The sequence below is a fragment of the Neophocaena asiaeorientalis genome, unplaced genomic scaffold (assembly GCF_003031525.2).
Source record: "Neophocaena asiaeorientalis asiaeorientalis breed wild unplaced genomic scaffold, Neophocaena_asiaeorientalis_V1.1 scaffold670, whole genome shotgun sequence".
Taxonomy (NCBI): domain Eukaryota; kingdom Metazoa; phylum Chordata; class Mammalia; order Artiodactyla; family Phocoenidae; genus Neophocaena; species Neophocaena asiaeorientalis.
The window spans coordinates 322,013-345,417 of NW_020175080.1; the positions used below are offsets into that span (position 1 = coordinate 322,013).

Here is a 23,405-nt window from a genome sequence, read left to right on the forward strand (position 1 = left end):
TACTCAGAAAGCTACAAAGAGTGTTGCTCCAAACCTAACAAGAAAAAGGGCCAAATAATCATTAAAATCAACTTTTCTTGAATCCACTAGAGAGATGGGATTTCAGGGCAACCAAATAGCATGAAAGCTAAAAAGGAACAGTTTTCCTTCCACCAAGAAAAGGTGGGACACAGCAATGGCCCATATAAGTAGAGCAGAGTAGGAAGATGGAGCCACCACACCGAGCAGCAAGTCAAACTCAGATCATAGTTGCAGCAAATGGCCAAGGATAGACTATCATGAGAGTATGGTACCCCTGGGAGCTACAGACACAGAGGGATTCAGCATCCACTCAGAGCCGCTGTCCAGTGACCTCCACAGCACCACGAGGAAGATCGGGGCAGGGATGGAGACCTAAGAAAGTCTCCCCGTGGTGCAGGCTGGGGGATGCACAAGCAGATAACGAGAACGACAGCAACCACCCCATAGGAGGAGGGGAGCAGCTACCACACCACCTGGACAGGCAGGAAACTACACCCTGAGCCTTCTCCTCTATGAGACAAAAGCCGTAAGCCGCAGGGAAGGACAGCAAATCTTGTTGCCCCTGACGCACAGGTGGCGTAAGAGAAGGGAGAAGAATAAGACTCTGTGCTGCTGCGGCAGGAGCAGGAAACCATCCTCAGCACAGGACTTTAGAGGTCCCCTACTACCGAGGGAGGTACAGGATCACTGAGGTAGTCCCCCCCCCGCCGCACCCTGCCACCAAGACCCAGGCACACTGACCCTTCTGAAGACCAACGTCGAAAACAAAGATGATGGAGAAAGCCCGGTCCAGGAAGTGTCACTGGTGCTTATCGCTAGCAGAGGGACAGGAGCATGGAGAGAGACCCCCTCTGAGGTTCAGACGCATAAAAAAGGTCTAAAGCTGACAGCGAAAAAGGAACTTTGAGAAAAACCCTTTGGCAAACCAGTCCTCACCTCAAGCACAAGATAATACCTTAAGGAACTTGAAAACTGGTGGTACAGGAACATACCAGAGCAACAGCAAAACCCAAACCCTGCTCCCCTCGAGAGCAGACTGACAACCTCTCAAAGAGCCTAGCGTTAGAGACTTGCCCATTTATAGGCATAAATACTACCTACCGCAGTCTATACTGTCCTATACATGATACCAAGCTTTCAACCAAAAATTACAAGATGTACAAAAAAGCAGGAAAGCCCCAACTCCCCACCCCTGCTATCAAGAAATGAAGCCATCAACCGAACCAGACTTAGACTTGACTCAATACTGGAACTATAAAATTCACAATGATTAATACGTTAAAAACTAGTGGAGGGCTTCCCTGGTGGCGCAGTGGTTGAGAGTCCACCTGCCGATGCAGGGGACACAGGTTCGTGCCCCGGTCTGGGAAGATCCCACATGCCGCGGAGCAGCTGGACCCGTGAGCCATGGCCGCTAAGCCTGCGCGTCCGGAGCCTGTGCTCCACAACGGGAGAGGCCACAGCAGTGAGAGGCCCGCGTACCTCAAAAAAAAAAAAAAACTAGTGGAAAAGGTACACAATTTGCATGAGCAGATGATATATTTCAGCAGAGAGAAACTAGAAGAAAGACTCAAATGGAAATGCTGGAAATAAGCATTAAAGGAGATGAAGAATGTGTTCAGAAGTTCATCAGAAGACAACACAGAGGAGCACAGAATCAGTTTACTTGACGATAAGTCAGTAGAAATTGCCCAAATGAAACACAGAAGACAAAAGAGTGAATAGAGGTTTTACCCATGCAAGACATATTTTGCACGAATGTGTCATGAGCACTTAGAAAAGAGAGGGAAACAGCCGGGACCAGCAGTTTCCAGGTGAACAGGTTCTGGCAAGCTGAGTGCATCTCTTTTTTTTTTTAAACAGGAGGTGGTAGACAAGTGAAAAAAGAGTCTTTAGCTCACAACACTGAGCACTTAGATGCAGGTACAATGCTCAGTGTTTTACATATTCTTCATTATTATTATCCTCATTTTATAGATTATTATCTCCATTTTATAGAAAAAAATAATAATCTACCCAAAGGATCACACAGGTTGTCTGATCCTAAAGCTCCACCCTCACCACCAGATGCAGCCTACCTTGTGATCTCAATGAAGAAACGAGGCTGGATGATCATAGAGTTAGATGCCTTCCCACTAATTGCACTAAAATGGCCCCAATGCCCTAACTGATCAGTGCTGACCTGCAGGCTGCACTGGCCTACACATTGCTTGCCTCTGTCGACATTTTGGTCAATGACACAGAAACTCTGCTTATTCAATTTACGTTAAATAAAAATAAGATTAAGAGTTAATGTGATGAATGGGCAAAGTTCAAAAGTATATTGAGGCTGGAACTCTGGCCTGAAATCAATGGGAAAAAATGCAAAGTTCTGCACTCAGGTGTAAAACAATCACAGAGATGCAGAATGGAAGAAACTGGCAAACGTGGATGAGTGGGGGAAAAAAAAAAAAAACCTGGGAGGTATAGTGAATTACCAGTTTGATTTGGGCCAGCACCCAGGGCTGCTGCTGAAATCAGAGGTAAGATTTGTGGAAGGGTGACATTGTATCCCAGGAGCCTACCATATTACTATTCTTTGTACTGGATAGACGGAAAAATTAGTAACCCATATGATGAGGATTTGCAAACTACATCCCCAAGGACCATCTGTGGAAACCATCGAGTTTAGTTTGGACAGGGTGGCATGATAACTGCCTTTAAATACTCAAAGAGCATCCATGGGGAAGTGAGTGTGTGTTGTTCAAGAAAGCAGTGCACAGCGTTTGGTTAATTACAGAGAGGCTGAGGTGGGTCCCAATAAGGAAGGCTTTCCGTCAATTCCAGTGTCTATTAATGGCTGTTGGGGGGAAATGGCACTCTCTCTGCCGGAGTATCAGGAATGTGGCTGGTGAATGTCAGGAACACCTTGAACAAGACTTTGCCATCTCTTCAAGGCTAGGATCCTATTTTACATTATGTAACTCAAAAAGCACTTCAGTGACTCTTCAGATAATTCTGCTGAGTGAAAAAACGCCAGCTCCAAAAGGTTACATGCTGTGTGTACACTACCATTTATATAACACTCTTGAAATCACAAAAGTGTAGAAATGAAGAACAGATTAATGGTTGCCAGGGATGGAGGTGGGCGTGGTAATAGGAGGGAAGTGATATTAGGGCTCCTGCTGGTAATGGATATACTCTGTCTTTTGACTGTACCAAAATCTCAATCTCCTGATTTGAGATACTGTAGTACAGTATTACACGATGTTACCTTTGGAGAAAACTGGGTGAAGATTACACAGGATCTCTATGTATTATTTCTAACAATTATATGTGAATCTACAATTATCAATTACCTCAAAATAAAAAGTTTAACTAAAAAAAAAAAATTAAAAAGCGCTTCAGATCTCACCCACATGTAGGTCATCTCAGTGGATCACACTGGCAGTGACATGCCAATGACCATGATCAAAGGGCTCACGGAAGGTCCTCTCCTCCACAAAGAGGCAGCACTTCCCGGAGCACCTGGCACCCTGGACACACCTGTTTAGCTCTCCTGGGAGACACTGCCTTCATCTCACAACCAGTATGCCAAAGCTTTCCTGCTAATGAACCCCAATATCCAACTTTTCTACTCCTGCCAGAGGCAATGATGTATTTCTAGCTGCCCAGATTCAAAACTATGACCCTAGCTTTGATTCTTGATTTTGTTTTTCTACATGCAGGAACCCAATCCTAGGAAGCTATTCCTCAAAGTGTCTCCAAATTTTCATTGTTACGTTTCTGCTGTAATTCTTAGCCAGGCCTCACCACCTCAGAGATTTGATACTGTGCTAGCCCCCCAGCTTCCCATCCCTGTCAATTTCTCCCCAACCCACCCATCTCCATCCTACGCACTGCACGTTACTTCTCATCATTCTACCATCCTAACGAAACTTTGAGCAGTGTTCCCAGTGTGTGTGTGGGGGGGGGCGGGTAGGGAGAGTGTGTGTGTGAGAGAGAGGGCTGTGGCCAGAGTTCCCTAGACTCAGGTTTAGCAACTAGGCTACATGGGAGTCGGGACACAGGGTCATCCCCACACAGTACAAAGAAAGTCTGGAGATCTGTGACCAGCAACCTCAGGCACAGCTGGAAGAATGAGCTTCAGTGGGGCAGACAGAAAAATGCAGAAATAGCAACACAGAATGGGCGGATTTCATGATGACATCAGGAGGTCATGAAACCCACAAGGAGGTGGACAACCCCTGCGGCCTCCCCCATGGCCAGAAGGGGATCCATACGGATACAGAGACGCAGACTCTGTGTGAGGATGATGAAAGTCTATGCTGTACAAGCTGAATCACCTCACCTCAATTCATGAGAGAGATACACTAAAAGAAAAAAAAATCCATACTGTGTGGAAAGCCATGGGGTGAGCATCTGCTTCTTACCTCTGACTGGGAAGTTTAAAGATGGATTTTTGTAAATAGAATGAAACATGTTATTGAAAACACTTTTTCTTTCTTTCAAAAGTAATTATTTAGCTGCAAATGTAACATTTTCTCCTCTGTCTGTAAGACTCAAATATCTGCAAATATTGCATAATGGCCCTCTGGCAGACTCACATCTTATTGCCTTTCATGGAAGGAAAATGAAGAATTATGAAAATAGAATGACAAGGTTTCTCTAATCCAGGATTCCATTATCAACTCTGTGCCTGTTTAAGGTGAAAACAACAGGACCTCATGGTTCCTGTTCTTTAGGTTCCGAGAAATCTTCATCAAAAGAAAACCCTAGGACCCCTGGCTTTCCTGATTTAATTTAATTTGAACCAGGAAAACCACTGTGGCTGTACTGACCAATCTGAATGTTGAAGGAGGGGCCCGAGGCTTCCTTCTCAAAACCTAAGGGTTTCATGCTGGTGCATCCATTCGTCTTTGCAGATTCCTCACTGTCCAGTCATGGGGGCGAGGGGGAGTGTTGAGACCACCATACTGGTTTTGTAAAGACAAGTGATCTCATTAGAACTGCACTGAAGATAAACTCGGTGGCTGCTACCACTGCTGACTTTCAGCCACTAGCCTGGAACCGAGCACCCCATGCAGGGTCAGGCAAGACCTTCCTCTGACATCACAGAGTGGACATGGGCTGCGAGCGTCACCTACGGTCCCCTTTCTAACAACGCCATAAGCTCCAAGGCTTAGGCTGACCCTTGACTCTATTTTCTTTTCCTCAGGGTGATTGGCCTGGTATTGAACACAAGAGCTGGAGACTATTGTGGACCTTCCTTCTGGAAAATGAACGATGGAGAAAGAAACGTGCACTGATCTGATGCTGATGCCCCAAGTGGCTGGGGAAGAGGCTGGTGCCCCAGGTGGCTGGGGAGACAGAGGTCCCGAGGAGAGATGCCCAAGGTCCCAAACGCTGTGTGTGCTACACAGGGAAAGAAGTGGGGGAAGCATAATTCCTACAAACTCATTCTTAAGGACTTTTAATTTTGTGATTTCTCCATGGTATTTAGAAGTCAGTAAGGATGTCCCTGTGCATTCCTTTTCCTTGCAGAATGATTCCAAAGAAAAACTGACAGGATGCTGTTGCAACACTGAAGGCTCTGAGCCTTCCTCCCATCTACTGAGTGGACAGAGGCACTTCTGTTAGGCCCACGTCCTTTTTCTCATCTCTTTTTCTTCCTAGCCCATGGTCTCTCCTCTCACCCTTTCCCCTCTCTCTCTTCTCTTCTTCCTGCCTTTGCCATCCTCTCTCCCCTCCCACTCCCACCACCGGGACCTTGCCCTCCCTCTATTCCCTTTCTGGTGATGAGCTAAAAGGTTGTCACTTTTCCTATCACAAGCATAGCTGCTAGGTTTTATTCCCTTTTGGAAATAGGGCTGCTTGTTGACGTTTTATGATGACCATAATAAAGTCAGTTTTTATTGCAAACTCTCCCATCTCCCTAGCTTTTGGGGTCCTCGAGACCATGCAGAGAGCACAGGGGAGGGAGCAGCTTCCAAATGAACATGAAGGTTAGGGAAGGCTCCCAGCAGAAGGACAGAAAAATCAGAAAACGCTGAAACAGGATATGAGATACACATCATCCCTCAGCCTGGCTAAATCAGCCTATTAGGCCCAGAATTCCACTCAGCTTGTAAGGTCACCTACAGCAGTTTGTAAATAGAGCCATATCCATTTTCCATAGAAAACAGAGCCAAATTTTTAAAAAGAAGAACAGATTTTCAGTCTCCTAAGAGAAACCATGGCTGTTTCTATTATAAAACAGGACTGGGGGGATTCTATCATCAATAATATTGGGAAAAGGAAAATTGAGAGGAAGATGTAAGGGCAACCAAGGACCTGGGACCCAGTGGGTATTGCACACCGAAGCCATCCAGAGGGGAAAGGCCCTCCCACCCACACGAGGGCACCATCACCAAGTCTGGAAGGAAGATACAGCCTCAACTAGGTCTATTTTTGTCATAAAGTCAAATCAAGGCTGAGTGCTCCTGAAATACAGCAGGGTCCTCAGGAAGCAGGTACTTTGAGAAGCGAGGCCAAGGGATGTGACTCATTGCTTAAGAGCATGGCACTGGTGCCTGCCAGCCTTAGCAGGCTCGCCTAACTGGGGGTGGCAGTGAACATAGGGATGGGAAGCCTGGGATGACCACAGGCTCTGCAGGGATCCCTGGTAAGCTATGTTGATTCTGTGACCGAAGTCAGGCTGCAATTCCCCACCGAGGCCCTCGATGCCCTCCCTGCCTGACCCCATTGCCTCCTCTAGTCACCGTGCTCTCTGCTATGGTGCCTCACCCCACAAGCTGACCATACTTCAGCCTGGGTTCAGTAGCATCTGCTCAGGACAGGATCCCTTCTTACTTCCTCCAAATCCACGCCGCCCCGCCCCCAGCCAGGTACCTCCCGGTCCCACCTGAATCCAGAGAAGACCACACCAGAGCCTCACTCAGCTTCCAGCACCCCTTGGGTACCAGGGTGGATCTTCCTCCTTAAGGCAGCACCCCCAGAGTCTGGGCACTCACAGCCGAGGCACGGCCAGCCAGACGTAGGCCAAGATCCGTGGGGGAAATTAGATAGATTCTCATAACCAAGCACTATTTCCTCAACTACAAAATGGGGATAGCATTATTTACCTTAGAGTGGTCTTATGTGGATTAAAGGCGATAATGCTTGAAAAGCACCTACTATGGTGCCTGGTGCCTAGGTAAATTGTTAATAAATGTTGGTCACTTTTATAATTGATGGCAGAGTTGAAAGGCAATCTCAAATTCATTCATCTATACATAGGAATATGCATATACATAGGTATAACATATAAGTATGTACTTAAGTAACTGAAAATATTAAACATGAAATACAGCGGGTAATATTAATACTCTATCCATGGCATAATGTTTTAATTAAACATTAAAAACCAGAGGTGCCAAAAGCATTTGATTAATGCTTAAAAGGAAAAAATAAAAATACATTAAAAATTCGTAAGTTCTTTGCAATTTGACTTTTTTTTTTTTAAATCTATAAAACAGTAGTCCTTATTTGTACTGTGACAGGCAGGAACAAAGCTGAATAGGACTTCTTTCTGCAAAACCATCTCAGAGAGGGTAACAGGGTAAAAAGGCAGGTGTATAATATGCAAACTGAATAAAATGTTCAATCATAACCTCCTCTTACCTTTGACCCAATGAGCGTGTACAGCCACTGAATGGTTTCATTGTGGTTTATTACTCCGTTCATCCCATCCACATACAACATAATCTGGCCCAAAGCTACAGAAGAGAAAAAGAAGCAAGGAGACGTTATGGTTTATATGTAAATATAACCTCCAATGATCATAATGTCAAGTGAGATTTTCACACTTTAAGTACACTGTATGTTAAGAACCAAATCTGCAGAGAATCCCTGAGCTCTGAAATTAGCGCAATCTCATTGCAGAAAGTGTTGATCACTCCAGAAGAAATAAGGGTTATCCTGGTGTCTGGAAGATGCAATTAAGGCACCAAATCCAGTGATTGTTGTTTCTCTGTGCCTTGATGTACGAAATGCATGTTTTTATGTTTCTATATCTGTATGTAGTCTCAGACGAGGCAGAGATATCCATGAGATGGTGTCTGGGCTGTGGCCTCCCGCTGGGGCCAAGAGGGTGCATGAAGTTTCTAAAAACAACTTGTCTGGTGCCCCAGCCTATGGTCAGGCAGGTCCCTGACACTATGGAAACATTTTGAGCCAATACAATTTGAACCCTTAAGATAAGGAATAAATATGTATTTAAATATTATTTGTAATCCTTTTAAAGACTTTCAGGTTTTAAAATGTCAGAAATCATGAAAACAGAGGGTGGGGGTGGGAAGGGGGAATGGGGAGGTTAGTGTTTAATGGGGACAGAGTTTCAGCTTAGGAAGGTGAAAAATTCTAGAGATGGATGATGGTGAGGGTTGAAAAACAATGTGAATGTACTTAGTGCCACTGAGTACATTTAAATATGGTTAAAATAGTATGTTTTCTATTATGTGACTTTTACTGCAATAAAAAAATTTAAAAAAAGAAATCGTAAAAAAATTGTTGATACCAAGTCCTAAATTCTTAGTTAAGAAAAATATAGTCACCACAGATTATTATTATTCAACATAAAAACCCAAAACAAAACAAAACCAAAAAAAAGCCACATTATTACTTTAAAAAAAATATATATTAACTCTATTTTTTCAGTTCCCTTGGTATCAAAATAATTTGGATTCTAGAATATGAATAAACAGAAGTTACATACTCTTAAGTAAATAGGCTTCCTTGAATCAGGTCTGACCTCCTATCTTACTGCAGCCATAATTAATTGGCATGGCATTGGCATTTTTAGGTAACACTTCTTTTTCTGGTAATATTAGGATATCTTATTTTAGAAAACTGACAACAAGAGGTGTAAAATGAAAATAATTCATAATCTCATAGTTTAAAGAATTATTCTTAACATGTTGATATGTTTTCTTACATTCTTTCTTTTATGCTTTACACACACACATACACACAACTTTATACGTAGGTCGTGGGAACAGTCCAGATAAAATGGCGATGACTGAAAAGAGCAAAGCACAAAATAGTGAGTGTACACTAATTCCAAGCATACCACTATATGTGTTATGTTAGAAAACTCACTATTATACTATCCAACAAAAGATCAAATGACAAAACCACATCACCATTCTGAGAAAAAGTATGCTCCTAAAAATGTAAAAATTCAAAATTTTGGGGGGGATCTATTTTATTTATTTATTTTTTAACATCTTTATTGGAGTATAACTGCTTTACAATGGTGTGTTAGTTTCTGCTGTATAACAAAGTGAATCAGCTATACATAAACATATATCTCCATATCTCCTCTCTCTTGCGTCTCCCTCCCACCCTCCCTATCCCACCCCTCTAGGTGGACACAAAGCACAGAGCTGATCTCCCTATGCTACGTGGCTGCTTCCCGCTAGCTATCCATTTTACATTTGGTAGTGTATATATGTCCATGCCACTCTCTCACTTTCTCCCAGCTTACTCTTCCCCCTCCCCATTACCTCAAGTCCATTCTCTATGTCTGCATCTTTATTCCTGTCCTGCCCTTAGGTTCTTCAGAACCATTTTTTTTTTTAGATTCCATATATTTGTGTTAGCATACGGTACTTGTTTTTCTCTTTCTGACTTACTTCACCCTGTATGACAGTCTCTAGGTCCATCCACCTCACTACAAATAGCTCAATTTCGTTTCTTTTTATGGCTGAGTAATATTCCATTGTATATATGTGCCACATCTTTATCCATTCATCTGTCGATGGATATTTAGGTTGGTTCCATGTCCTGGCTATTGTAAATAGAGCTGCAATGAACATTTTGGTACATGACTCTTTTTGAATTATGGTTTTCTCCAGGTATATGCCCAGCAGTAGGATTACTGAGTCATATGGTAGTTCCATTTTTAGTTTTTAAGGAACCTCCATACTGTTCTCCATAGTGACTGTATCAATTTACATTCCCACCAACAGTGGAAGATGGTTCCCTTTTCTCCACACCCTCTCTAGCATTTATTGTTTGTAGATTTTTTGATGTTGGCCATTCTGACTGGTGTGAGGTGATACCTCATCATAGATTTGATTTGCATTTCTCTAATGATTAGTGATGTTGAGCATCCTTTCATGTGTTTATTGGCCATCTGCATTATCTTCTTTGGAGAATTGCCTGTTTAGAGCTTCTTCCCATTTTTGGATTTGGTTGCATTTTTGATATTGAGCTGTATGAGCTGACTGTATATTTTGGAGATTAATCCTTTGTCCGTTGATTCATTTGCAAATATTTTCTCCCAATCTGAGGGTTGTCTTTTTGTCTTGTTTATGGTTTCCTTTGCGATGCAAAGCTTTTAAGTTTCATTAGGTCGCATTTGTTTATTTTAGTTCCATACTATTTGTGAAACTTTTTGCTCTAGTTCTGTGAAAAATGCCATTGGTAGTTTGATAGGGATTGCATTGAATCTGTAGATTGCTTTGGGTAGTATAGTCATTTTCACAATGTTGATTCTTCCAATCCAAGAACATGGTATATCTCTCCATCTGTTGGTATCATCTTTAATTTCTTTCACCAGTGTCTTATAGTTTTCTGCATACAGGTCTTTTGTCTCCTTAGGTAGGTTTATTCCTAGGTATTTTATTCTTTTTGTTGCAATGGTAAATGGGAGTGTTTCCTTAATTTCTCTTTCAGATTTTTCATCCTTAGTGTATAGGAATGCAAGAGACTTCTGTGCATTAATTTTATTTCCTGCTACTTTAGCAGATTATTTGATTAGCTCTAGTAGTTTTTTGGTAGCATCTTTGAGATTCTCTATGTATAATATCAAGTCATCTGCAAACAGTGACAGTTTTACTTCCTCTTTTCTGATTTGGATTCCTTTTATTTCTTTTTCTTCTCTGATTACTGTGGCTACAACTTCCAAAACTATGTTGAATAAGAGTGGTGAGAGTGGGCAACCTTGTCTTGTTCCTGACCTTAGTGGAAATGGTTTCAGTTTTTCACCACTGAGAATGATGTTGGCTGTGGTTTTATCATATATTTTATTATGTTGGGGTAAGTTCCCTCTATGCCTACTTTCTGGAGAGTTTTTATCATAAATGGGTGTTGAATTTTGTCGAAAGTTTTTTCTGCATCTATTGAGATGATCATATAGTTTTTCTCCTTCAATTTGTTAATATGGTTTATCACATTGATTGATTTGCGTATATTGAAGAATCCTTGCATTCCTGGAATAAACCCCACTTGATCATGGTGTATGATCCTTTTAATGTGCTGTTGGATTCCATTTGCTAGTATTTTTGCTTCTATGTTCATCAGTGATATTGGTCTATAGTTTTCTTTTTTTTGTGACATCTTTGTCTGGTTTTGGTATCAGGGTGATGGTGGCCTCGTAGAATGAGTTTGGGAGTGTTCCTCCCTCTGCTATATTTTAGAAGTAAAAACTCAAAATTTTAAACACTTAATTGAACATATCCTTGACACAATAAACTGTACATTTTTGAAAATAACAGTTTCATATTCTATTTAATGGTGAAACACTGGAGATACTCCTATTAAAATCAGAAAAAATTTTAAAATGATGCCCATTAATCTCATGATTATTTAGTACCATGCTACAGGCTTTCAAGCAAATTTAATAAGATATGAAAAATAATTAAAGGTAGGATATTTAGAAATGAATATATAATACTGTCATTATTTGCAAGAAATATTATAGACCCAATAAAAAACCCATCTACAGAATTTATAATGAAGAGATCACAATTATAACCACTTTCTCATCTTAATGAGAAATAAGTATGTAACATACAAAGGAAATCAAAGTTTGATATAAAAATATAATACTAGATAAATAATATGACAGCATATATGATAAAGGCTTAAATGATTTATTGTATAAACAATTCATACAAGTTGATAAGAAAATACTAAATGGCAATAGAAAAAAACTAAAAGCATTTCATAAGAGAGATGACAAGCTGGTTTACAATAACAAAGTTGTTCATTCTTACTATAATAAAAATGCAAATTAAAACAATAATGAGGTAGAATTTTCACTTAAATCATGAAAGATATTTTTTAAAGAAATGATTAGGTTATCAATTGCTGGAGAGGTTAAACCAGTAACTTCATACATTCCTGGTGGTGGGGCAAGTTGGTACAAGTCCTATAATAAGGCTATTTAATGCTGTAGTTGTTTTAAAAATAGTTACCATTTAGTGTCTACCATGTCCGAAGGTCCGAGGGTGGGACTTTATACGTGTCATTAATACAACAGCCCTGCTGTGAGGCAGGTATTATAACTCCCGTCTGACAGAGGGAAAAACTGAAGCTCTGAAAAGTAAAGGAATGTGCCCCCAAATCCCATCACTACCAAGTGGCGGAGTCCACCTCCAGCCAGGGCAGGCGGGCTCCTCCGTGTCTGTACTCAGAGCCTGGAAGTCCTCTCTAGGCTCTTCCCAAGCCAATGTGATTTCGGGAATCTATCCTAAGGAAATAACCCTAAGTTAAAGGGGGGAAAAAAAGGATGAAGCAAAGATATTCACTGGAGTGTCATCTATAACATCAAACTATCAACTGAAATCTAAATATGTATCAGATCTAGAACTCAGCATACACAGCAATTTATCAAAGCTATGTCCTAACCTGTGAACCGTTTCTGATAAAATAATTAAAAGTGGAAACTTATAACGATTATGTAATTCAGTAAAACACTAAAATCTCAAGCACAGAAGGAAAGGGAAACCCATGACATATTAAGCACTATGATTGGTTATATGTTCTTTGGATGTATTTTCTTCTACTTTTCGCTGATTTTCATTATGAGCATCTATTAATTTTATAACTGGGAAGTAAAGAAATATACAAAAAGGAAGCAAATAAGACTGTATAATGTAAAGTGTTAGGTGCTTCTCTTGGTTTTTAGAATTTTTTTACTAGCCCATCCCTCTTGGCATACCCCTCCCTCCTTCAGAAAGATACAGCACCCACTTCATGACAGAGTTCTGAGAATTCAGCACATTCTGCCCATTCTTCCCTTTCCCTTTTTCTTTCCTCCTCTCCCTTCCAAAACAAACTTGCAAATCTCCAGGGAAGAGGACTTTGTACCACAGTCCTTTTCCCATTCAAGTTCCACTGCTGAGGAAGCAAATCCAAGGCAGATTTAGCATCTTCTAAATCAGCTAAATGGCACAGGGAAGTCCATGTAGACTGTTCAGCCTCTGGAAGGTACATTCCTTGGGGAGACCCTCCCCCCAAGGCTGAAAAGCCAGGAATGAAAGTCTCCTCCCTAACTGCTCAGGGCCTCTGGTACTGCAGAAAGCCCAGCAAGCCAGGGCACCACAACAAAAAGGGAGTCAAAGTAAGAATTTCTATAAGTTTTCGCTCTATGATATTTCCCTTCTAGGTTCTATTAACTGCCCACTTTGGAGGAAGAAAGTCACCAGAAAGTCCACGTCTAATGGAATTCAACTTTCTGATCATACTGATTTGTCATAATATTGTGACAATCAAAAGCTTTCAGGCTAGATCTTTTGTACCCTAGCCCTAAAGCTCAAGCACTCCATCCTGCAAAACCCACTGCAGACACAAGATGGCACTAAATAGATTTAAGTGGGTTAATGTCTCACTAAGCTTCCACAGCCAAATACCACCAATGTAAATGAGGGCCTGTGAATAAAACTTGCCCAGGGGAAAAAAAAAAAAAAAGAGAGAGTGGCATGGACATCCATACACTACCAAACGTAAAATAGATAGCTAGTGGGAAGCAGTCGCATAGCACAGGCAGATCAGCTCCATGCTTTGTGACCACCTAGAGGGGTGGGAGGGAGGGAGACGCAAGAGGGAAGAGATATGGAAACATATGTATATGTATAACTGATTCACTTTGTTATAAAGCAGAAACTAACACACCATTGTAAAGCAATTATACTCCAATAAAGATGTAAAAAAAAAAAAAAGTAGATGGCCTGGGTCACAGGAACCACGAAAATTAGTGATTTCCATTTCTAAGAACGATGAGGAGGATGAGAATGTCAGAACACAGTGGTGGGTAACAATAGCACAGGTGTAAAAAGAGACAAGGGCCTTGGGTGTTATGCTGCTCATGGAATTTACTCGAGGCATTTTTATTAATTTTCTGTGTTTCAGTTGCCTCATCTCAAAAATAAGATAGTAAGACTGTAGTACCTACTTTTCAGGGGTGTTGTAGGGACTGAGTTAGAGCAATGCCTGACTCAGAGTAGGTGCTCAATGAACATTAGTCATATCAAGTACGTCACTGAAGTCACATCAATTATCTACTGGACAGAAGCACGCAACGAAAGACTCTCCAAGACACACAGTGGGGGAGAGCCCTCTGCCCAACTCAGTCACAATGATTTTTTCTAAAAGTTTTTGTTTTACTTTTTATATTTAGATATATGCTCCATTTTGAGATATCTTTTGTATAAATTGTGAGGTTTAGATTGATATTCTTTTTTTTTTCACATAGATGTCCAATGGATCTAATACCATTGTTTGAAGAGACTATCCTATCTTTATTTGCTTTTGCAAATTTGCCAAAAATCAATTGGCTATGTTTGCATGGGTCTATTTCTGGATTCTCTATTCTGTTCCACTGATCTATCCATCTATCCTTTGGCCGACACCACAGTATCTTGATTACCGTAGCTTCATAAGAAGTCTTAAAATCAGGTAGTATGACTCCTACAATTTCATTCTTCCTTTTAAAAATTGTTTTGGCTATTCTTGTCTTTTGGCCTTTACATGTAAATTTTAGAAGCAGTTTTTCTAAATCTGCAAAAAATCTTTCAGGAAGTATTATGGGAAATGCATTAAATCTACAGATAAATTTTGGGAGAATGACATCTTTACTACATTCAGTCTTATAACCCATGATCCTATTATGTCATCATTTAGATCTTCTCTATTTTCATGAGTGTTTTGTAGTTTGTAACTAAAGATTCTGTATATGGTTTTCTGCTAAATTTATAAGTATTTCATATTTTTTGGAGCTACCGGAAATATTTTTTAAACTTCTCCATTCCCAACTATTTATTATTAGTATATAGAAATAAAAATAATTTTTTTTGTTTTGACTTTGTATTCTGTAACTTTATTAAACTTATTAATTCTAGGGGTTTGGGGGGTTATGTTTTTGTAGATTCTCTGAGGTTTTCTACATAGCCAGTAATGTTGTCTGTTACCTAGAACAATTTTATTTCTTCCTTCCCAACCTATATCCCCCCCACCCCACCCCACCCTTTATTCCTCTTTGCCTTATTGCACTGGTTAAGTATTTCAATAGGGGTGGTAGGAGTGGACAACTTTGCCTTTTCTCAGTATTAGGGGGAAAGCATGTAAGTCCTTCACCATTAATTATGATGTTAGCTATAGGTTTTTGCACATTGCCCTTTATCAAGGTGAAGACGATCCCCCCCAATGTCTAGTTTGTTAAGAAGTTTTTTTAAATCATAAATGGATGCTGAATTTTGTCAAATGTTTTTTCTATATCAATTGATATTATCAAGTGGTTTTTCTTCAGACTGATAATGTGGTGAGTTACACAAAGTGAATTTCAAATACTTAACCAGCCTTGCATTCCCTCTTGGCCATGGTGAATTATTCTTTTTATAGATTGCTGAATTTGATTTGTTGATATTTTGCTGAGGATTTTAGCATCTTTGTCCATGAGACATATTGGTCTATAGTATCCTGTCTCCGTCTTGTTTCATATCATGGTAATGCTGGTCCTATAAAATGAGTTGGGAAGCATTCCCTCCTCTGATGTTTTCTGGAAAAGATTACATAAAATTGGTTTTATTTTGTCTTTAAATGTTTGTCAGAATTACCAGGAAACCATCTGAGCCTGGAGATTCCTTTTTCAGAAGATTGTTAACTACAAATCAAATTTCTTTAATAGTCATAGTTAATAACATTTATAGTAATAAGGCTAGTCAGGTTATCTATTTCATCTTGGGTGAATTTTGGTAATCTGTGGTTTTTAAGGGACTGGCCCATTTCATCTAATTATCAATTTTATATACCTAGAGTTGTTCATAGTATTCTTTTATTACTCATTTAATGTCTGTGGAGTCTGTCATGATAGCCCCTCTATCATTACAGATGTTGGCAATTAGTGTCTTCTCTTTTTCTTTGCCATTGTTGCTTATTATCTTCCTTTTCAAAGAATGAGATTTTGTTTCACTGATATCGACTCCGTTATTTCTCTGTTTTCAATTTCATTAGTTTTTACCCTTATCTTTATCATTTCTTTCCTTCTACTTGATTGAGTTTGTTTTTCCTTTTTTATTCTAGTTTCTTAAGGCAGGTGTTTATATTATGGATTATTTTCTTAGAAACATGTAATACTATAAATTTCTCTCCATGCATTGCTTCAACTGCATCCCACAGATTTTTATTTGTTTTTCATTTTAATTTAGTTCAAAATATTTTCTAACTTCCATTTGAGAATTCCTCTTCAACATATGGATTATTTAAAAGCATGTTGTTTAATTTCCAAGCATTTGGAGATATTCCCGTTACCCTTCTGTAACTGATTTATAGTTTAACTCCATTATGGCCAGAAAATATATCATATGATTTCAATTCTCTTAAGTTTGTTATTTTTATGACCCAGGGTATTACCTATCTTGGTGAATGTTTTATATGTACTTGAAAAGAATATGTTAGGTAGAGTACTCTATAGTTAGGTAGAGTACTATAGTTAGGTAGAGTACTCTATACTGCTATAGTTAGGTAAAGTACTCTAAAAATGTCAGTTAGAACTAGTTGTTGATGGTGCTGTTTAGTTCCACTATAGCTTTGCTGATTTTCAGTCTACCAGTTCTATTGATTACTAAAAAAGGAATGCTGAAGTCTTCAACTACAACAGAGGATTTTCCATTCCTTATTTCAATTCTCTCAGTTTTTGCTTCATGTATTTTGAAGCTCTATACGTTTTCCATTTCTGGATGAATCAACCCTTTTATCATTATAATGTCCTTCTTTATCCCTTGCTATTTTCTTTACTTTGGCCTCTACTTTCTCTAATGTTAATATGGCTTTCTTTTGATTAGTGTTTGTATGATATTTGTTTCTGTATCCTTTTGCTTTTAAACTAACTATAGCATTATAATTAAGGTGGGTTTCGTATAGGCAGCATTTAGTTGGGTCTTGTTTTTTGTATCCATTCTGATAATCTCTGTCTTTTAATCACTGTGATCAGGCCAATTACATTTAATATAATTATTGGTACATTTGAATTTAGGTCCATCATTTCCATTCTGCTACTGAGCCCATCTAGTAAGATTTTTATTTTGACTGATGTATTTTTCATTTCTAAATTTTTCATTTGGCTCTTCTTTATATCTTCTGTTTCTTTTCTGAGACTTTCTATCTTTCCATTCACTTCAATAGTGTTCATCCTTACTTCTTTTTTTTATAATAGCTGCTTTAAAGCATTTGACAAATTCAGTCAATATCACCCTGGCCCTGGGGTCTACTGATTTGTCTTTTCCTATGCAAGTTGAAATCTTCCTAGTTTATTGTATGTCAACTAATTTTGGCTTATATCCTGGACATTTTGAAAATTATAAGACTCTGGATTTTGTTTAAATATTAGAGAAAATGTTGACATTTTTGTTTAAGCAGGCAATTTAACCTGTTCCCTTTAAGCCACAAGTTCTGACCTGCCTTTTGTGGGCTGTGGTTCCAATATCAGTTCAATTTTCAAAGCCCTTTGTTGTGCCATTTGGATTGGCCCTGCATGTCTACCACCCAGTGGGTAGTCTGGAACCTGGGCAGTGGTCTACCTTGTTGTTCCATTCTCAAAGTCTTTGGTATACTGATTAGCATCAGATTCATGCGTGTAGTTTGTGGCGAGCCCAGGGGCTCATAAAAAACTTTGAAGGTCACTTTCCTGAGCTCCTCTTTTTTCATTATCTCCCTGATACTTGCTTTTAGGTTCCCTGGGGCTCCCTTTCTTGGTCTTTCAACCAGAGAGCTGGGTCATTATTTATCCTGCTCTGCCACTGACTTTTTGTGACTGGGTTCACATCTGGGGCCTGGCAGTGGGAAAACAGAGAGGGAAAAATACAAATGGCATTCACCCCAACCCCCTTGGGACTACAACTCCTCTCAATCAAAGCAAAAGTTTATGCCTCCTTCCCTCAGAGTTTTAGGTGCCTGCAGGTTCCTGCTGTTCTCACATTATTATCACAGCTGTTCTTACCATGGGATTACCTGGGGGCAGGGGTTCAAGATAACAGAGAAAAGACTAAGAAACACCGGGGGACTTTTGCACTCTTGAGTGTTTGGAGTCCCTTTTCCTCCTACTCAAGCCAGAAATAGAAGGCCTCTTCTGGAACTCTCTCTGAATACACTGATGGCCACTTTTGGGTTTGGGGCTGATTTGAGTCCAGACCAGGAAATACTAGAAGAAAAATGTTAAAAGCACCATCACAATGCTGTCGTCCAATTCTAGTCTTCTTCTCCAATCTGTCCACTACCGTTTACTCTTCAAAGTCCTCAAATAGTTGCTTCACGTATTTTTTTCCCAGGCTTATAGTCACATTCAATAGGAGAGATAGTTCCAGTGTGCTTACGCCCTCTCAGGCAGAACTCCTCCCTCTCTGCTTTTAGAGTAAGAACTCTAGCAGCAACATGGAAGGTGGCCTGGAGTGAAGTCCTGTGTCTGGGTCTGCTCAGAACTTTGCCTCAACAGTCTAACCACATGGTTTTCAATCCTTTTTCTCTTTTTTCATTTCTCCTCTTCTCCCTTCCTCCCTCCTTTTTATTTTCCTTTCTTTTTTGAAGCTGGAAATCTTTTAGTCCAAGGATCTTCTAAAAGGAACAATAACATACGCCACAGACAACTCCCAGATGCTTTGCTGGAAGCAGGACTGGTGGGTTTTAACTGCTTCCCCCTTAACACTTGACACTCCTCACCCTGCCTACTGCAGTGAGTCCCAATGGGGCCTGTTAAAAGCATCCAATCACCCAGCCTACACACTGGAGCTCACTGCACACTTGCATTTTCAAACACCACAAGTGGGTTAGGAAATCAATTTAGTGAGTCCAGACCGGCAATTTATTTTTTCAGGAAACAAAACAGAATAGAAAATAGAGTGCATTTCATTTTAGGTAAGGGCTGTTTCTATTTTTGTTCTATTTTATATAAATATGAAAACTTTTCCTATAGATCTCAGCCACAGAAGTTTGGAATCTATCATTCCAAACTCCTTTCCTTCCCTTATCCTTTGCCTCCAGTGAGTCATCTAATTCCCTCCATTTTCCTCTGAAACAGGCCTCGAATTCACCTTTTCTTCCCTCCATCACTGCCTCAGGTCCAGCTTCCATTGTCTCTCTCGGATTATAGCAACTGCTGATCCAGCCTGATTCCCACTCTTTTTCTAATCCATGAAAGATGTCACCACTGAATTTTCTAAAACATTAACCATATCAGCTGAAGCTGGAAGACCTCCTAGCTCCCTCCCAGCCTCAGCCTCCCACCCACCTTTCAGCTTCCTGTCCACCCCATCTGGGCTCCTGTGTCTCTGAACCTTCTGCTTCCATTAAGGGCTTCCTAAGACTGTCAATCTTGATTTAGTTACATGTGCCTTGCTTTTAAAGAGAAGTTCTTACATATAAAATATATATTCATTCTACAAACCAGAGCTAGATGTAATTTTTTTAAAAAAGAAGTTCTTACTCATCGGAGACAACCACCCCAAGAAAACAATCCCATGTAGGTTATCTGCCTGCTTGTTCATGTCCTTTCCTTTGGCCAAAAATGCCATGGAAGAAACTGAAAGGTAATTCCTTCCTGGCAGAGTCATCTGACGTTTTAAACAAAGAGCTCTTAAACACTGCTGCCCTGAGTAGTCTTTTAATAAACACCTCGTCCATTCTTTCCTTTCACTCGATCTTACAGTGAAATTACAGGTCACATGTACTCTGTAAATGGGCTCGGAGATTCCAGAGCTGCATCACCTTCTTAAGGGAATTACACAGTTTAGGCTGAAGTGTTTTTAATGCAACGGTGTTGGGTTTTTTAAAAAGCACTGAAATAACTATAGGCATATCATACATTTGACTATAAACTAGCCCTTTTTTTACGTCCTGGACAAGGCTTTCACTTGCAAACTAAGCATCCACTTGCATATCTGACCGTAGAGTTCCACCATGAAACAAAAGATTTCTCCCACTGAAGTCTGAGTATTTCAATTTACCTTTGTACATCACCTCCCCACTATATATATATATATATATATATATATATATATGCATCTTACGGTAACTTTTAATTTTGATACAATTTCAAAATTACAAAAAAGTTGCAGAAATAGTGCAAGGAACTCTTGTTTACCCATAAACATTTTACCCACATCCATTAATTGTTTATATCGTGTACGATTTACTTTATCATTCTCTCTTCCTGAACTTTTAAAAATATTTTTTAAATAAAAATTGAGTATATTTAAGGTATACGTCATGATGACGTGATACACACATACACAGTGAAATGATTACTTAGTCAAGCTAATTAACATATCAGCTCCTCACAGAGTCACAGTTAGTGTGCGTGATGTCTACTCTTTTAGCAAATTTCTCTAATTCAATACAGTATTGTTAACTATAGTCATCATGCCTGGACATTAGATCTCTAGACTTATTCAACTGCATCTTCCCACTCTTGACTTGGCTTTCTTTTGACAAAAGCAATAGGAAGGAAAGCCTATTCTACAGCCATTCCATTAGATCAGAGATTTTTACCATTTGAAAATGTGACTGCAAATAATGCCTACTTATTTCAACCAAAAATACAGAACAACTAGACTGGATGTATGAAAAAATTTTTTTTAAATTACCTTACCCACAAGGGCAATTTTTTGCTACAAACCATTACCAGTGGTCACTAGGGTTGGTTTGGGTTTGGGGTTTTTTTTTTTGGTTTTGTTTTTTTGTTTTGTTTTGGAGGACGGTGACCTGCGACTTGCACATTGGGAGTGAAGATGGATTTTGCTGTGTTGCTGGATACATTCACTACCCCCTGGAGGCCATGGAAGCACAAGATCATCGACACTACTTTCTTTCTTTCTTTTTTTTTAAACATCTTTACTGGAGTATAATTGCTTTACAATGGTGTGTTAGTTTCTGCTTTATAACAAAGTGAATCAGTTATACATATACATATGTTCCCATATCTCTTCCCTCTTGCGTCTCCCTCCCTCCCACTCTCCCTATCCCACCCCTCTAGGTGGTCACAAACCACCTAGCTGATCTCCTCCCTGTGCTATGCGGTTGCTTCCCACTAGCTATCTATTTTACGAAATTGAGTTATTTGTAGTGAGGTGGATGGACCTAGAGTCTGTCATACAGAGTGAAGTAAGTGAGAAAGAGAAAAACAAATACCGTATGCTAACACATATATATGGAATCTAAGGGAAAAAAAAAAGGTCATAAAGTACCTAGGGGTAAGGCGGGAATAAAGACACTACTTTCTTAAAGCAGAACACAGCAGGGGCTCTGACAATCTGGGGTGCCAGTTCTTGAATCAAAGTTATCTCCCAAGAGGGAAAAAAACATGACTATCACTAAAACCTTATCTCCTGGGAAGAGCTAATTCATCTTAAAAACGGATTTCAACTTATTTTAATCAGACCATTAAAAGTTACTCTTCTTAACTCTGAAATGGATTTGCCAATTCCCAATTTCCATTATGTACTAAAGCCCGCAGTAAATATTGAAAAGTGATTGATAAGGTTGACATTTTTGGAACTAAGTGGAGACCTTGGAGTCTGCCTTATTAATATTCTCTTCCACTTAACCGCCCTAAATAACAAGCCCAGGCCCAGTTTTACCCAAGGGCAACTGTCAAAGAAATAGTCTTTCAACACTGACTACTGCATGAAAATTAAGGAGAAAAAGCTGCCAATTCTAGACTGCAGACAAGAATTTAATCAGCACAAAGAGCTCCAACAAGGTGTCAAAGTTTTGAGTCCCCTGCTGACATTCAGCAGTATTTGCAATGCAAATTTTCAAAACCATTCTTGGAATAATTACTAACCTCTCTCTACCCCTGAAAAAGGTCCCTAAGATAAATTTTAAAATAAATCAGGCTTAAGGGCCTCTCTTAACATTTGCAAGCCTAAACAGTAGCTCTCAGAGGAGGGAGGATCCTCCACCCACGGCCCTTAAAACAGGATCTTTTGTGTGCTTCTTTCTGATGGACCTTCCCACCAGGACATTATGTAGCCAAGCTCTCTGCATCCTCATCTCCCATCTAATGCCACACATAGGACGGATACGTTTCTACACCATTCCTTCACCTTCCCACCAGCATCAAAGTTTACATTTCAGATTTCCACACTAAAGGTTTAAAACTAAGCCTTCATGAGCCACCAGTACAGGAGTAGCCTTATTACTGCTGGGCCTTTGTAGCCTCAATTACACGTATGCGCAATCTCTCTCATTCCACTTTCTCCCATGTTTTAGATAAGGAGGAACAAAAGGAATGAAGAAAGGTTTAATAGATTAGCAGGTTTTGAGCTTCTAAAAAATTTGGCAGACTCCTAATTTCTCCACGAAAAGAAAAACAGTCATTTTAATCATCTGTTCTGTAATGATCTCCAGGACTTACATCCAATGAAATACCAGTGGAAGCACACAGCCTTCCCAAGGCACCTCAGAGCCAGAGATGAAATGAACCAGAAACGGACTCCACAGGCTCAGCAGTGACTGGGCCGTCCTGCTCACCTCATGGACTCAATCTAATCCTGCTTTTCCCATAGGGACCTGGGGTGGCACCATGAGTCAGTAACAAGGGCTCCCTTCACAGTGACCCTAGGGGAAGCAGCTCCTCCCCTAACCTAGGGAGGGGACGCACAGGAGGCATACACATGGGGCATCGCCTCCTGAATGGCTTTCCTGTATAAGCCTTTGTGACAGAGGCAAGAGGTATGAAGCTTGGAGAGAGCAATTAAGCCCAAGCGGGGTGGGATAGAGCTCATAAAATACCCAAATTCAGAGAAGGGTGGGGTTGGTATGAGCCTGAGTAAGTAGAGGAGGTTTCACGGACAAGGACAACAGAGCCATACCTTAAAAGCTGGCGCATACTTAGCTTCGAGAAGACAGATGAGCTCCCAGGGCACGAGAAAAGGTACATCAATGGTTCTGCTGATTTCTGCTTTCAGGACAGCACAGCATCAAGGAAAACTCACAGGACTTGGACCCAGGGAGAAGCTGGCTTTCATGTTGCCTCCACCATTTCCTAATTCTAAAAAAGTGCAAGATATGTAGCTTCCTGGGCCTCAGTTTACACATCTGTAAAATGGAAGATGCATCCAACTTGGATTCCATGTTGTCAGCATGAA

General features: G+C 40.1%; 1 protein-coding gene across 1 annotated transcript in view; it reads right to left on the minus strand.

Annotated features, from left to right (window-relative positions):
* The window catches only part of FHOD3 (formin homology 2 domain containing 3), a 429,142-nt gene that overhangs the window by 202,871 nt on the left and 202,866 nt on the right, over positions 1-23,405 (minus strand). The window contains 1 exon segment of the mRNA XM_024764148.1: positions 7,663-7,757. Within this exon segment, the coding sequence (XP_024619916.1) occupies positions 7,663-7,743 (81 nt within the window). The 5' untranslated portion in view covers positions 7,744-7,757.